General features: G+C 42.1%; 1 protein-coding gene and 1 long non-coding RNA gene across 17 annotated transcripts in view; one reads left to right on the top strand and one right to left on the bottom strand.

Moving 5' to 3' along the window:
* The window catches only part of EPB41L1 (erythrocyte membrane protein band 4.1 like 1), a 304,150-nt gene that overhangs the window by 35,788 nt on the left and 251,612 nt on the right, over positions 1 to 16,750 (bottom strand). For all 16 annotated transcript variants that reach the window (XM_042466080.1, XM_042466083.1, XM_042466085.1 and 13 more), the window contains 3 exons: positions 15,927 to 16,024; positions 2,937 to 3,112; positions 210 to 355 (listed from right to left, as the gene is read on the bottom strand). In XM_042466080.1, the coding sequence (XP_042322014.1) occupies positions 210 to 355; positions 2,937 to 3,112; positions 15,927 to 16,024 (420 nt within the window). The remainder of the gene's footprint in view (positions 1 to 209; positions 356 to 2,936; positions 3,113 to 15,926; positions 16,025 to 16,750) is intronic.
* LOC121929986 overlaps positions 1 to 16,750 on the top strand; it is a 28,853-nt gene that overhangs the window by 5,346 nt on the left and 6,757 nt on the right. The gene's annotated exons all lie outside the window — the stretch shown is intronic.

Raw genomic sequence — 16,750 nt, 5'->3', positions numbered from 1 at the left:
CATGATCACTGCTGAGGGGATAATTTATATCATAAGACTGGGAAATATTGGGTGATTGTAGGAAGCTATTGATGACATAACCATTGCTTTCAACAATATTTATTACACACCTCTTATGAGGATGCTATGATTTGGGATACCATGTTCAGATATGGCAAAAGTCCCCATTCAAGTGCAGCTTCCTAAGACATGTCATATAGATGTTATACCTTTAGTTCCTTGATTTTTGTTGGGGTGGTCACTTCTTCATCCTCAGTCTCTGACCGCGTCCTTCCATATTTGCTGTCTTCATCTCTCTTGTCTGACTCCACTCCTCCATCATGATTTTCACTGACTGAAGCTGGGCGGGAGAATTCTGCACATGACAGAGATAAACAGGGAGGCCTTATTTTTACCATTTCATCCAGGCAAAAGTCTCTTTGTTGCCTTGAGGTTACTGTACATGCTTCTTTGAATAAATCCAATGTAGTCTCAACAGTTCAGAATCCCCCTGTCCCTTGGGAAAAGCTCAAAATATCATGGTGAACACTGCCATAAAATCAACCCTGAGATCCATATTCTATTTTGATCTGTGTTTCCCATCCTGTAAACCAAGGGTTAGAATACTTCAGTTCCTTGTATGTTGATGGACTACTTTTCTCACCATCCTTTACCACTGCCCAGGCTAGGTTAAATGGGAATTAGAGACTGACAACACTATATAGGGCCACAGATTCTACGGCCTTGTGTTAAACCCTTTGGTTCTAAATCCTTGGCAAGGTTTCATAAGTTGGTGTCTAAAATAGAATACTTGGCTACATTGGACCTGACTAGGTCCAGTTTAGAACATTGTTTTGTGATTGGTTTATATACACCTTCACCAATTTATGAAACCTTGCTCCATCAAAAAAGATAAAAGAAAAAAAGGAATAATCCAATTCAGTGTATAATATACAAAAGGTTAAAGGTGAGGAAATTTCCCCCTGTATTTCAGATAACATATAGCTCTCAAGAGCACCTATATCTCTACTCAGCTAATTGATTTTACAGAATGACTTGTTACAATAAACAGTGATTTTATATATTGATTGTAAACAAATACCTTTCTTAAAAGTAAAATGATAACTGATCAATCCATGTTGAGAACATAAGCAGTATAGAGTATACTCCTATACAGTGTGCCCGCGCCATACGCAGCCTTGAGCATATGCGTTCAAGCCGCGGGGCGCGCACGGGGCGGAGCGTCCCATTCAATTGAATGGGTGCGCGTCCCCGTTGCGCCCCGCGCACGCCCGTGCCGCCGCGCACGAGCCCCATTGTTTCCAATGGGGCTCGAGCATAGGCGGATTCGCCTTACGCGGAGGGATCCAGAATGGATCCCCCGCGTAAGGCGAGGACGGACTGTAATATGCAACTTTTCTTCTTTTTCATTCAGATCTTGAATACATCTAATTCTTAGGCTTTTATATTTTCCTAAGCATGTTTTTCCACCACAGTGCCATGAAAATCTTAACTGAGCTCCTGCATCAAACTTTCAAATCATTTCTTAGGTTACACAAATGTAAGTGGACAATTCAACATACAGGCCATTAAATTATTGAATGGAGGCTATTCAATTATTCTAGGCCTTCTCCTGCTCCCCATTCTCTTCATCACAATCACCTGTTCCTCAGTTCTTGTCCTCTGCTATCCATTTGACTCCAAAAAGAAGAATGAGGACTGCGTTAGGGCACACAATTTTCTTAACTATGGAGGAAAAGAAACCTCTGTTGCTCACAGAAAATGAACCTCTCTTGTCCAAGAGTTGCATTCACACTTTGCTGAAACTGAAGTCCATTAAAAATGCTAATGGAATCATGTTAGACTGGAGAAGAGAAAAATCATTCTGGAGCTTCTTTATCTGCACTATATTTGGACTCAGCATTAACCAAGCACTAAAGAGCAGTGCCTGTGAGTCATGTTATGGGGAACTTCTCAAGTAATTCATCTAATTCTTACAGAAAGTTGGGTCTCCCTCAAGTCTTTATGTTCTTTAACCAACAGTCAAATAACAAGAATCTCAAAGAAACACTAATGGGACCTAGGAAGAAATGGTTAATGTTAGTTGCCTTTAAGAACACATGTTAGACTAGGAAGACAGGTCTGAGTCAGGTAGGAACACAGTTATGAGCAGCAAAAACAGGGGCGGGGTACAAACCGCCGCTTTGCGGCGCTCCCCCGCCGCCGCCATTTGCTCCGCGCGGGAGCCGCAGCAGCCAAACCGCGCGGCTCCCGCGCGGAGCAAAAAAGAAGCTCCATTTCGGAGCTTCTTCTTGCGGCGCGTCTATGACGTCGCGAGGCGCCTGGCGCAGACTCGCGACGTCATAGGCGCCGCGACGCGTCTGGACGCTGTGCGTCCAATACGCAAAGATGGCGGCGCCCATGTAGAAAGGGCGCCGCCATCTTTTACGTATTGACTACGTATTAGGGTTAGGGGGGTGCGGAAGCACCGCCCCTTCCTAACCCTAATACGTATTCAATACGTATTTTTTGGCGGTTTGTAACCCGCCAATGTTCAAGCATCACTGCCATGCTTTACACTATATATAAGATCACTACATATATATTTGCATAATTTGCTCTATTTGAAGAAAAATTTGCACAGTTTGCTCTACTTTCAGTGTTTGTCATTGTTTGGGAATTGTTGGTCAGCATTGTCTTCTGACCAGAAATTAAAATCCTTGATATCTTTTGCATTGTATGGTCTCATTATGGGCCAGTTGGCACACCACCCAATTCCAAAAGTCAACTGAAGGACCCCTCACCAGCTCTGAAGAAAAACTATGCTAAAATAATATTCTTGCTGTGCTAGCTCCTAACTACCCATCACTTCTGTACACACCCCATCCTTTCAACAAAAGCCTCCTCATGCCCACCAGTAAACCAATCTCCCACCCCCTCCCCAATTTGGGGCATACCTCCATCGAGGCTGCGAGACATGGTGTACCGTTTGCTGGAGGAGCGCTCGAAGTATGGGGCAGGACGATCAATCAGGGCACTGGCCTGCCGAGTTTGAGCCTGTGTTCGCCCACTGTAGCGGAACTTGGAGCCCATGACTAGAAAGCCCTTTGGAGGAGGCTCCGGAGACACTAGCCTGCAGCAAGAAGAAGGAGAAAAGTGTACCAGATCAGTGTGTCAGCCAGCACAGCAGTCTTCAATGTGTGAGCATTGATATAAAGGGAGAGTGGGTAGGAATTCATGATAAAAGTAAAATTCAGTCAACGGTTCTTTTGCTTGTGACAATTTGCACTCAGTCCCTGCCCCAAGTTTTGTGCCACAGGTTAATTTTGCCAATGCACACTTTCAAATAGTGCTCCAATGAGTCCTTTTGAAGGAATTTACTTATCATAGGATGAAACTGATTCAAACATTTCTCGACCATGTTGATCTGAAAGTTTGATCCATCTGTGTTCCATTCTGCCCTGCTATAGATCTTAGAGCCATTGTTAAATGGATTGAGGTAATGGTGTTCTGAATGACATCCATATGCAGGAGTCTGACATTTTTGAACATTCACTTATGCAACTGACTCCCTACTAACTATAAACCAACATATTGAGGAAAAGGCTTCAGTGCAAATTATGAATCTCTACCCTTCACAGTCTGAAATGATCCAGTCTAGAATGCTACCCCTTTAGCCAGCCATCTCTTCCTGTGAAACGTATAACATTGTTTACATGGCTGAAGACAATTTAACTATTGTTCTGATAATGAATTAATTTTCTAAGTTCTGGATTGCAGTGAAGGAGGAGGCAGCCAACAAAGGCCTGTTTCCAAGTTGGTTCATGAACATTATGATGGATTTCCTGTGTTTGGCTGAGATGGAAGATGCATCTTTGAGGATGTATGTAAGGAGCACCATAAAAGGTCCCCACTGCCACAAACTATGGAAACACCAGAGACAGATACTCCTTTCGATATGGATGGAAAGAATAATCACAGATATTTGAAAAACAGGTCTCCCAAGTATCAATAAGCTTTGATAAAGAAAATCCTAGATCAGTGAGAATCTAAATCTGAGTCCGCCCCGCACTCTCAGAACATCTGGGCAGCACCTATTGAGGGTCCCAGGAGCCAGACTAGCCTCCACATCGAGGAGGACTTTTACCATCTCGGCCCCGACCCTCTGGAATTCTCTGCCCATTGAGCTCCGCTTGGCCACCTGCCTGGCCCAATTCAAAAAGGGGCTGAAGACCTTCTTGTTTAAATCAGCATTCCCTGATACAGGCCCCACTTAGCCCCCCCCCCCCCGTCAGCAGTGGCAAGCTGGCTAGAATGTTTTAATGTATTTGTTTTTAATGTACTGTATATGTATGTATTTTATAATGTTGTACACCGCCCTGGTTATTTAGAAGGGCGGTATATAAATAATTTTTTTATTATTATTTATTATTAAACAGTATAAGACTTATTCTGTGTGAAAAGTGTATGAGAGTTTCTCTGTTTTGTTTGCACAGAAAATGACATTTGCAACAGAGAAGGCAAGTTCGGCAGAGAGAACTTTTTTTGCACAGAAAATGGCATTTTCTGCACATTTCAGAAAACATTTTCTGTGCTGCAGACATTTCTGAGTAGAAAACACATTTGTCACATAGAAAACAGCATTTTTTGTGAAGAAAATAAAATTTTTGCACAGGAAACTTTTTTTTAGCAGAAATCTGTCTTCTATGCAAAAAATGTTTTCTGTGGAAAAACCATATCCCACTGCATTTTGTTTTTGCACAGAGTAAGGAGCTTATCCCATGGGCAAATAAGCCGGCTTACCTCTTCTGGCTTCAATTCTAGATCTGGGATGCCCCCAGATGATATCATACATAAATCGCTGCCTATGTAGCCGGGATGCCACCACCCGGATGCATCCTGGGTCAAAGCCTCGGTCAGCCAGCACTTTTTCAAAGTTGGGGAGCTTCTGACTTCAAAAAATGGCCGGCTGAGGGAGGCTTCAGCCCCGGGATGCATCTGGTGGTGGCATCCCATCTAGATAGGCCACGATTTAGATATAACATCCGGGGGGATCCCGGATCTAAGCTGCCTGATTTGCTCATGGGATAATCTTCTCAGTCCTGAACTGCAAATAGTCTTTCAAAATGTTGCCATTATTAATGACTTTCAATTAAGAGGGAAATTGTACAATTATTAGTTCTTGCCAGTAAAAACCAAATTTACCAAAATTTACATACCTTACTTTCAGTTGGGCTAAAGAAGGATGTTATCACAGATAACACATTATCCTGAGAGCAGCCCACCCTCTCCCATTAAAATAAACTTTGAAAATGAGCTATTATCTTGCATTGTCCTTTTCAGGTTATGGAATAATAAAGATCAACTAGGATGGCATAAAAAATGGGTTAGAATATCTATCACTTTTCAGCTTTCTGTTTCCTTTTATAGTTTTATGGCTCTTTTTGCAGAAGTTAAAAATTTAAATTCTACCAAATGGGAGAATGTGTTCTTTTGAATCTCTTTTATTCCTTTTATTTTAAAATTTTGTTAATCAGCATTAGCCTTAACATTTTTCATCTGATAAGTTGTTATACTTAAAATAATTTCTAAAGCAAAGGGTTTCTAGAAGCTACTGTTACTGATAAAAGGTTGAGAAACAGATTGATAGTAAGTAATGTAGTCTCTTTCTTCACTGGGTTCCAAGGAAAACCTTGATTACAGACTCTTGAGTTTTGATAAGAAGTTTGGATGAATGGTACAATTCAGTATGAAAGAACAAAGTAGATGCCAAGGTTTGGTCCAGTACTTAATCAATGTAGCTCCAGTTTCATTTGAAGTGAAACGTTTATATTTGAATAGTAAGAAGCAAACCAGTCAGAACGTAGGGAATTTTGCGGGTGTCACAGAATCAAGGTTTTTGTTTTGCTTTGTTTTCTTTTAGTACAGTGGTACCCCGGGATACGAATTGATCGCGTTACGAAATTTCCGGGATACGAAAAAAATAGATAGGAAAAAACTGTTCCGGGTTACGATGTTTTTTTCGGGTTACGAAAAAAATATCGGCGCGAAATTCAAATGCGAAGCGCGGCTAGCGGCTTTCCAGCCGGTAGCCGCGCTTCGGAAAAGCCTTTTTCGGGTTGCGAAATGTATCGGGTTACGAACGCCACGGCGGAACGAATTAATTTCGTAACCCGAGGCACCACTGTATATCTTTTCTGCATGTTGGTAATCACGCTTTGCTTTGTTCTTATGCTTTTACATGTTGTGTGGGTATGTGTCTTCTTGCCTCTTGACATATGTTGGCCCCATGAATTTGATAGGATTTCCTTAGGCAAGGAACATGCAGAGGGTTTTTTTTCCCCAGTTTCTTTTTCTGAAATATAGCTGGCAGCACCTGGTATTCGTTGGTGTGCTCCTATTTAAGTACTAAACAGGGATGACTTTGCTTAGCATCCAAGATCAGATGGGAACTCCATTTTCATGCAGACACTACACCCCCATCCCCTTGATGGAGTTTATAAATAAAAGTATTTTGTTTGTGTAGTCTGTATATTTTATTTTGCTTCACAGATAGTATAGTCTCTTCCAACTCTATGATTTGATGATTCTATCCTATAAATAGCACCTCTCTCTCACACACAAGCTTCCACCTTAACACTCAGCTCTTGTGCTCTCTGCCTCTTCTCTTTACTTTGCTCCCCCCACACCCAAGAAACTGTTTCATGGTCACTAAGGGGCATATGCCTGATGTGCCATGGGTAAAACATATGGAGAAGCTGAGCAGGAATTGCATAGAAAAGGGAAGCCAATGTTTCCTATGTTTGAGATTGGAGAAAGACATAATCAGGGACTGGGTAGAGGGCCTCTTCAGTAGCTTTGTCTTCCTCCTTCCTTCTCCTCCAAGCTGGGCAGGCTAACTTCTGAGCACATAAGGGGCATGTGCTTTTGCACCAATGACAGAACCTTTGGAGAAGCTGAGCAGGAAATGAATAAAAAAGGAAAGCTGAGTTTTGCTATGTCTGAAGTTGGAAGAAGGCATAATGGTGGGAAGATGCTTAGCATCACTTTTGCAGGGACCAGTCATTCCTCAACAGTGCACATACACACACACCACTTTTGCAGAGATCAGTCAGTCCTCAACAGTACACACAAACACACACACACACACACACACACACACACACACACACACACACCCCTTCTTTTTCACATTTGTGCTACTTGCAAGCTGATTTTTCTTGTGCCTTCCTTGAGCAACTATCGTGCCACCCCAGGGATCCTATTCCCCAATTTGAGAGCCACTGCTTTAGTGTATTTAGGCATGGTGGGTGTGTGCCTTCAGGTCATCTGTGGACCTATTACAACCACATTAATTTCATAGGGTTTTCTTAGGCTAGGAATACTCAGAGGTTGCTGAATGAATAAATGAAATAATTTATTTCATGAATGAAATAAACAGCACCTGATATTCATTGGTAATTTCCCATCCAAGTACTAACCAGAACTGATCCTGCTTGACTTCCAAGATCAGATGGGATCTGGTGCCTTCAGAGTATTTAGGCATGACACCTTCTCTCAAAAAGGGGAAATAGCCAATTTCACTCTAAATATTCCTACTTTTTGTCACTATCATTCCTCCTCTCCTCCTCCTCCTTCCTGTCTGTCTCTCTTCCCTACAGCTTTCTTTTATGAAGCTCTGACTTCTCCTCTTAGAAGAGAAACTATTTCTCTTTTGAATTTCCCTCTTCATCTTTGCTGCTAAAACTTTCGATAGTCCTTTATAGTTTTATTTCCTTGATTTCTCTCAATCTTTGTGTTTTATTTTTGAACATTTTTTGAACTTTTGCCTGGAGAATCTTTTAAAATCCTTTTATTAAAAAAAGATTTTAGGGAGCTTTGCATCAAAAGCGTCTACAAAGCCAATGAAGTGATGGGGGTATACTTCTTTTATAGCTGGGAATTTAAAAACCTTTGGTTAGTTGCACTGACAAGAATGCTAGACCATGTTGGGGTTTAATATTAACATTTTCTCCTGTGTTCCACTTATATTGTCTCAAAATACTTTATATCTCTTGGCATTTTATTAACACATTTCCATGGCTTTTGCTCTTAAAGGTATGCTGGATCAATCTTTCCCTTCATGTAATCATGCCTTATAGATTTTAAAAATATATTCATGTGACATTTTCTGGTGTGATGAATATATGCTGGAATAGTTACTATGGATCCTGTGTAACTGTTTGTGCAATGGACACCAAGGCCTTGATCTCACCCAGTGGGCAGAAACCACCTCACCCATCAAGTCAACTATGTGAGAGCGGGCTGTGTATGTGCAATTGATCATACTAGAGCAGACCTGCACAACATATGGCCTGGGGGGGGGGGAGGCAGGGCAAATGCGGCCCACCAAAGGATTTTGGGAGGCCCATGAAGATTTGGAACAACTTCAAGGCTCCTCTGATGCTCAGTCTTCTCCTGAAGAGAGGGCCATGTGGAGGAGGAGGAAGAAAATGATTACTCTACAAAGCTCCTCTGCTGTTCAGCTTTCTCCTGAGAAGGCCAGGTGAAGGAGGACAGGCAAACATTTGCGCCTTAAGGCTCCTCCACTGCCCATCTTTCTCCCAAGGAGCAGGGCAGGCAGAGGAGGAGGAGAACAGGCAAACACTTGCCCTGGTTGCCATAATTGTCTACTAAAACCTGGGACAAAATGTAGGACAAAATCTAGAGCAAACTGTAGGACAATTGCAGGACAAAACTCAGCCCAAAATGTAGGACATTTAAGAAAAATGAAGGACCTTAAATGTCCTACATTTGGGGCTGAGTTTTGTCCTGCAGTTGTCCTACAGTTTGGTCTAGATTTTGTCCTACATTTTGTCCCAGGTTTTAGTGGTCAATTATGGCAACCCTACGGGTGGCTGCAAGCCTCCTCCCCCATCTGGCTTTCTCCTGAGGAAAAGGCCTGGTGGTAGTGGAGGAGGAGGAGGAGGAAGACAGGTGAACACTCACCTGCAAGGCTTCTCTGCTGTTCGGCTTTCTCCCGACGTGAAGGTTGGGTGGAAGAGGAGGAGAGGCAAACACTCATCCTGCAAGGTGCCTCTTCCACCTCCTAACTTTCTCCTGAGGGGAGTGGAGGATGAAGAGGGGCAAAGGCTTGCCCCACATGGCTCCTCTGATGCTTGGCCTTCTCCCAAGGAGAAGTCTGGATGGAGGAGAAAGATGGGCTCCTGCACTGCTTGGCTTTCTCCCCAGGAGAGGGCCGGGCAGAGGAGGAGAAGACAGAATTAATATTAATACTATTAATTAATTAATTTAAAATTAAAACTTATCTGCGGCCCAAAGAAATATAGCCTATTTTAATTATGGCCCCTTCCTACTGCCAAGTTGTGTAGGTCTATACTAGAGACTCCATTTATGCAACCCCAGTGAGAACACAACCATCTGGGTAACAATTTTAATGCTATCATTGTATACCATAAAAATCTGGCCATAGTTTTGGCTGGTATGGCAGTAACATTTTAACTGTTTCAATTGTTATGCTTTAATCATTTAATTATTTTAATGCAATGTATTTTTTTTTGTTTTACATTACATCTACATTTTTTATTAATATCTGTATCGTTTCATCATTTTGTATGCTATTTCAATAAAATTTAAATTGATTTTATGTCGGTGTGGTTTTAGCTTAGTGGTCATGCTCTATATGCTTAATGAAGCAAATTAAAATAGAAAGAATGAAGAATCCATCTTTCAGCAGCAACTGTAACTCAGCTTCAATTTCCTGGACCTCTGCTACTCATTCAAAACCTCCTCATCTCATTCATCTCCCTCTCCACAGAAGCTATCTGCAACATCTGCAGTCATATGCATAATTATATATAACAGAGTAATTCTGATTTTAAGTCTTTCTGAGCAACTGAAATACAAAAGGAGGCAACTTTGGGTATCTCTACCAATTTGCAGTGGGTTCATCCCTGATCTACATGTAAATATGTGTCGGGGATGCTTTGATTTAGATTTTCTGCATGACAGGGGGTTGGACTGGATGGCCCTTGTGGTCTCTCCCAACTCTATGATTTTACACTGTAATAAATCACAAAGGTACCTTGTGTATCTCTATGTATATCTGGAAGATATAGAGTCTATATTTTTGAATACTCACTGGCATCTGCCTGTGTCTGCAGCACAAGAGCAAACATTTATGTCTTTATATGTTGTTTTCTTTATTAACTGAATTTGAAACTCACTCTTCCTACAAGGAATTTATTATACAAAAGAATATTTCATTTCATCTTTTGAACAACTGTAGGAGATTGTAGGAGTTTGGCTAAGGGATGGCTGTCTTTCTCTTGATTGAACACAAGGACCCAATTTTGTTGGATCTAGCACTTGTTCCCGGGCCTATGTCATATTGTCAGCCCAAATCCAGCACTTGTTCCCCTATATTCCTGTCTCAGCCCAGGATTTCCTCTGCCCCATCCCGGATTCGCCCCTTTTCACTTGCTGCCCCTCACTCCTGGAACCTTCTTCCTCCACAAGCAAGAGCCATCACTTCATTAACCAGCTTCAAAACGGAGTTGAAAACCATCCTATTCAGAGAAGCCTTCCCAGGCATCGCATAATTGTCGCTTACTATCTGATGTTCTGTTGTTGGCTGTTTATCGATCCATTTCCTGTATTGCTATGTACTGTATATGCATTATCCTACTTGTGAGTATGTATTTTCCCTGGATAATGATTAACCTTCCATTTTGAAGCCAAGCCCTCCCTTCAGTCCATCTGCCTTGGTCCAGGCCTCGGAGGTTGAGAGGAACTGCTGGACCTCTTACCCTTTCCCGTCACCACTCCCTTCTCCTTCTGTGTCATGTCTTTTTAGATTGTAAGCCTGAGGGCAGGGAACCGTCTAACTAAAAGGATTGTATGTACAGCGCTGTGTAAATTTACAGCGCTTCATAAATAAAGGTTAATAATAATAATAATAATAATAATAAATATATCATATTGTCTTTTCTCTGAGGTACTTGCATACCTATTATATCCTTTCCGACTAACTGAAATGCATTGTTCTAATCCTAAGGTGAATCAGAATATGTTGGGACAGATATGTTGGCTTTTCTAATTTCAACTAAAATCTTAAAAAGAACCAGGCTCACCTATGTTGCTTAAGATGCTCTTAACTATTTAATTAACCTAATGCAATTTGTAGAAAGTTTGCTCATGACAAACCAGAGCTATCTCTCCTACACATTCCTCAGAGATTTATGAGGTGTTAATAACTGGTTAGTGTGGGGAGGGTCATAACTAAACAGGAGCAAGATGAAGGCCAGGAATACACACAAGTCTTGTGCCAGCATAGCATGTTGGTTTAATAAGCAGACATCTGCTGACACAGCTCATTGGGACAGAAGCATGTTCACTGCCACAAGTATATCCGCTCTTAGCAGGCTCTGTTATTATGACAACATCTGCTTCCAAACATCTGTAATTCCATCAGTGTAAATATAGGGTTGGTATAAAGCACTTGAGGATTTGTGAAAAGATTAGTCTTTTTTTCCTGATTCTTTTCACCCAACTGCTGGGTCTCGCATCATTATATGGACTGGAATAATAGCTCGTTCCAGCTACAGACAGAGGTGCTGCACTTGCAGGTTTGTTAAATCCTAATGCAAGATGAATTATGATACATGTTGTTTATTATGAAAAATAAAGTGTTGTTTATTATTAAAAAAACTCAGACATGCATTTGCCCACATTAATAAATGCAGAGATTATGAACTGGATAAATTCACTAAAAACCTAGTTAATGAAAATTTCTATTCATGCTCAACTGGGAGAAGAACTATAGGAAAAAGAAAGATTTCCCTGCACTGTGTGGAGGCTTAGCCAAGATTGAAACCCACAACCAGTCACACTTGATGTTTATTATCATCTAAACGAAGCTCCTAAATGGATCCATAGATGTTCTGTCAGATGCTTTTGTGTTAAATGGCAATGGATGTCACAGAAAATCTACAGGGTGACAGATGTGGGAATATGTCTTGATGTCTGTTGTGACAGGAAATGTTTCAGATGAAGACAGAAGTAGAAAATCTGAAATTATGGGGCCAGAAAGACAAAGAAAAATGATGTCTCAAAACCTTTGCTCCTTTAATACTGCTCAGACACATTTGTTGTTCTTTTATTTATATCCTCCCTGGCAAATATCCATCAAGGATGGACCAAAGATACATAAGCAGACAATAGTAGATAACACAGTCACAGTCTTAGAAACAGGAGCTAATACAGCCACCCCCATCTTTGACTATAATGTGTATAAAGCCCAATTTTGCTCATCTAAACCAGTCAGGCAGATTTGTGTGCAATTGTTTTTGCTTGTCATAGGAAAGGGCATTCCTGTCTCTTGGAAGTTCTGCCATGGTCACTTTTGGCTTTTTGTCTGGTACTGCTCATGTTTCCAGCTCATCTTCATAGTTGTGGACCAAAAAATTGGAAGATTTTCTCATTTTAAAATAAATGTTAAAATATTGATTCAAGCAGCAGACACCACATTCTCCTCCCACATCAATTGATGGTGTAATGTACAGAACTTTGTCATAAGATGTAGCTTATGAGAAGTCATTTACAAGTTGCTTAATACTTTGGGAAAGGGGACAGAACAGGCAGATCTAGACCTACGAGTGTCTGGAAAACTTCACAAGAATGGCCAGCCGTACCGTATATACTCATGTATAAGTCGACTTCATGTATAAGTCGAGGGCAGTTTTTGAGGCCAAAATCATAGATTTTGATATGACCCGTGGATAAGTCAAGGGCATGTTATAAAAGATCTAAAGGGGGAAACAAAGCACCACTTCCCTCTCTACATCTCCCTCTTTGAACCTCTCTCAAGGGTCACAGTATCAGCATGGGGAAACAAGTCTGGGTGCATACACACAAACCTCTTTGCATCAGCATTTCCAGGCTCATGGCTTGCAAAAAAAAAAAAAAAAAAGACACCAGCCTTGCTTTCTCTCTGCCTTTAAGCCCAGCATTTCCAGACTCATGGCTTGCAAAAAAAAAAGCGGGGGGGGGAGCACCGGCCTTGCTTTCTCCCTGCCTTTCTCTCTCCCCCTGTCTTCTCATCTTTTTCCCCCACTGACTTCGCCAACTACTTCATCACAAAAGTCACTACTATTCGATCTGAAATAGTTCCTCCCGACTTGCCCCCTACCACTAACCTCCTGGTACCTTCTACTGATAAACTCTCTGTGTTTCCCCCTGTTTCTCTGGATGAACTCTCTAAGCTGCTAAATTCTTCCAAACCTACTACCTGTTCTCTTGATCCTATTCCCTCTCGTCTCCTAATCTCTATAGCCCCTTCTCTTCTGCCCTCGCTCCTCTATATCTTTAATCTCTCTCTCTCTTTGGGTTCCTTCCCTTCTGACTTCAAACATGCTCTCGTTTCCCCAATTCTGAAGAAACCCTCTCTCGACCCCTCTTCTTTGTCTAGCTATCGTCCAATTTCTCTTCTTCCTTTTCTTTCTAAGGTCCTAGAACGGGTCGTTTATTCTCGCTGTATTAAGTTTCTTGAAGCCAACTCCATCCTAGACCCCTTCCAATCTGGCTTCCGCCCACGGCACTCTACAGAGACAGCCCTCACCAAGATCTCAAATGATCTCTTGCGGGCCAAGGCAAACGGCCTCTACTCTATTCTCATTCTTCTCGATTTATCTGCAGCCTTTGACACTGTTGATCACTGTCTCCTGGTTGATTTACTTTCTGACCTTGGGTTCGCCGACTCTGCTCTCAACTGGTTTAAATCTTACTTGTCAGATAGATCTTTTGCAGTGGTCACGGGTGGTCAGACTTCATCCTCTGTTCCGCTATCTGTTGGAGTTCCCCAGGGCTCTGTCTTGGGTCCCCTTCTGTTCTCTCTATACACACTGTCTCTAGGTAAACTCATCAGTTCTTTTGGTTTCTCCTATCATTTGTATGCCGACGACACTCAGCTGTATCTCTCCACCCCTGACCTTTCGACGGGGCTTGAACAGCAAGTTTCTTCTTGTCTGACTGCCATCTCTCAGTGGATGCGGCTTCGGCGCTTGAAGCTCAACATGTCTAAGACTGAGCTTCTCGTCTTTCCACCTAAACCCACCCTTCATTATTCCTTTTCTGTTTCTGTCGACGACACTTCTATTCAACCGGTTCATCAAGCCCGCAGTCTTGGCTTCATTTTTTACTCTTCTCTGTCATTTATTCCCCAGATCCAGGCCACCGCCAAGACCTGTAGATTCTTTCTCCACAACATTGCCAAGATCCGTCCATTCCCCTCAATCTCTACTGCCAAGACTCTAGTCCATGCCCTAGTGGTTTCGCGACTAGATTATTGTAACCTCCTTCTAACAGGGCTTCCTCTTTCACACCTCCATCCTTTAATATCTGTTCAGTATTCAGCTGCCCGTATTGTCACATCCGCTCGCCGCTTTGACCATGTTTCTCCTCTTTTATCCTCCCTTCATTGGCTCCCCTTCCCCTTTCGCATCCGGTACAAGCTTTTGTTACTGACTTTCAAAGCCCTCCATGGGTTGGCCCCTCCTTACTTATCTGACCTTCTTTCTCCTTACATTCCTACTCGCACCCTCCGCTCTGGTAGTCAGGGTCTCCTGTCACAATGTAGGACTACCACTGCCCCCTCCCGAATTCGTCCCTTCTCGCTTACTGCCCCTTACTCCTGGAACCTTCTTCCCCCACATGCACACCTCATCACTTCTCTGCCCAGTTTCAAAACTGAATTAAAGACTATATTGTTTAGAGAAGCATTCCCAGAGGTGAGCCCCTCTCCGACCCAGGAAGCCTCCTTCTAACCATCCATCAAGAAGCCAAGCCTCCAGTCCATCTGCCTTGGTCCAGGCCTCGGAGGTGGAAAAGATCTGCTGGACCTGATCCTATTCCCCACCACCACTCCCTTCTCCTTTTGTGTCGTGTCTTTTAGATTGTAAGCCTGAGGGCAGGGAACCGTCTGACTAAAAAAAAAAAAAAAAAATTATGTACAGCGCTGTGTAAACTTACAGCGCTTTATAAATAAAGGTTAATAATAATAATAATAATAATAATAAGCCCAGCATTTCCAGACTCATGGCTTGCAAAAAAAAGGACACCAGCCTTGCTTTCTCCCTGCCTTTAAGCCCAGCATTTCCAGATTCATGGCTTGCAAAATAAAAAAAGGACACCAACCAGCCTTGTTTTCTCCCTACTTTTAAGCCTAGCATTTCCAGACCCATGGCTTGCAAAACGGGGTCCAAGCCTGGGCATGCTCCCTCTCTCTGCATCCCTCAGTAGCTCCTTTTAGCTCCAGCTGCGAGGGAAGGCTGAAGGATCTCTCTCTCACACACACACACATTCTCTCTCTCTCGCAGAGAGAGGAGAGGCTGCCGGTGCCGAGAGTCAAACAGGGAGCTGTTTACTTGGCCACAAAGTGGGCACTTTTTTTTATTAACCTTATCAGCAGTAGTAACCTACTGACCCTTTCATAAGTCGATCCTTGATTTTGGAGTCCATTTTGGGGCATAAATTTCTCGACTTACAGTCAAGTATATACGGTAAATGTAAATGCTGTGCCTTCTTTTGGATAATAATAAAGCAGGCAGAGGCATGTTCTCAGCTGCAGAATGAGGATGATAATTAAAAGGAAACTGAATCAGGAGCCAGGATGGGATCATACATTATGCCTGAAATTCTTCAGGTAGTCATTCTGTTTGGATGTTTGGAGTGACCCTATTTTCCAGGGTGCTTAGTTTGGTAATTTTCTAAGTGAGCTAAAATGTTTGTTTTATATTTTACATAATAATCCTGTAAACCAGGACAGACTGAGAGACTGTGAGTTGTGCAATGTCACTTAGTTGCTAAATGTCTATATTCAAGGCCTTCCACTCTTATCTGCAGCAGCTCTCCATATAAGATAAAATGTTGGTATTTTCCCACTGTCTCACCTGAAGAATGTGTGGTGCTCAATGCAAACCTTCCAGAGTCTCTTGGCTGAACGATGATTGGGCAACTTGAAGCCAATTGTACTCTCAAACTGCTCATACTGAAAATGGAAGAAGCAAAAGACTAGGCATTAGTCAAGAACTGTCAGCCCCTACCAAGCTGTGCCATGGGCAGCAAAACAAGGCTCTCAGAAAAGTTAACTTTACTATACACTGGACCTTTTCAGTTTCAGAAATCTATAAAGTAAGTGGCCAATGGCAACTGCCCTTGTTGTTCTGGTTGCCCCTTTTGTGATCACCCTGAACAAAGATTCTACTCCTCCAACCTCTTGGTTTCCAGAACCAATACATCCATTTATCCATCTTGTAGAAGGACAGGGTTGTTTACAGCACCCTTTACCAAAGACCAAAATACAAATGTTAATCCCACCTTGAATTAATAGGAGTTTGGTAAATTAACATTCATGTAAATTCCATTGTTTCATCGGGTCTACTTTGGATGGAGCTAGCAACTGGATTTAACCACAGGTCTTCAGGCCTACACACAGAAACCCTGAGAATTCAGGAAAAGGGTACTTTGATAATGCTGCTTTTATTGTACAATAACTCTGCTTCATTCACTGAATTTTATCAAGGATTCACATTGTCATCTTCCACATACAGCCATCCACAGTCTTTCCCTTGCTCTTTCCCTCTTTTTTCATATTCCCTTATCATAGAAAGCCTGGTAAAGAGGGAAAGTTGAAATAGTGGTGCAATGTGGATTTTGACTAGTATCACTAAAAGCTTATTTGAATTACTGAAGAAAGAAGTTGCAGTGAAAGGGA

The sequence above is a fragment of the Sceloporus undulatus genome, chromosome 4, assembly GCF_019175285.1.
Source record: "Sceloporus undulatus isolate JIND9_A2432 ecotype Alabama chromosome 4, SceUnd_v1.1, whole genome shotgun sequence".
NCBI classification, from domain to species: Eukaryota; Metazoa; Chordata; class Lepidosauria; order Squamata; family Phrynosomatidae; genus Sceloporus; species Sceloporus undulatus.
The sequence above is the reverse complement of the archived record's forward strand: the minus strand, read 5'-3'. Positions and strand labels throughout refer to the sequence as shown.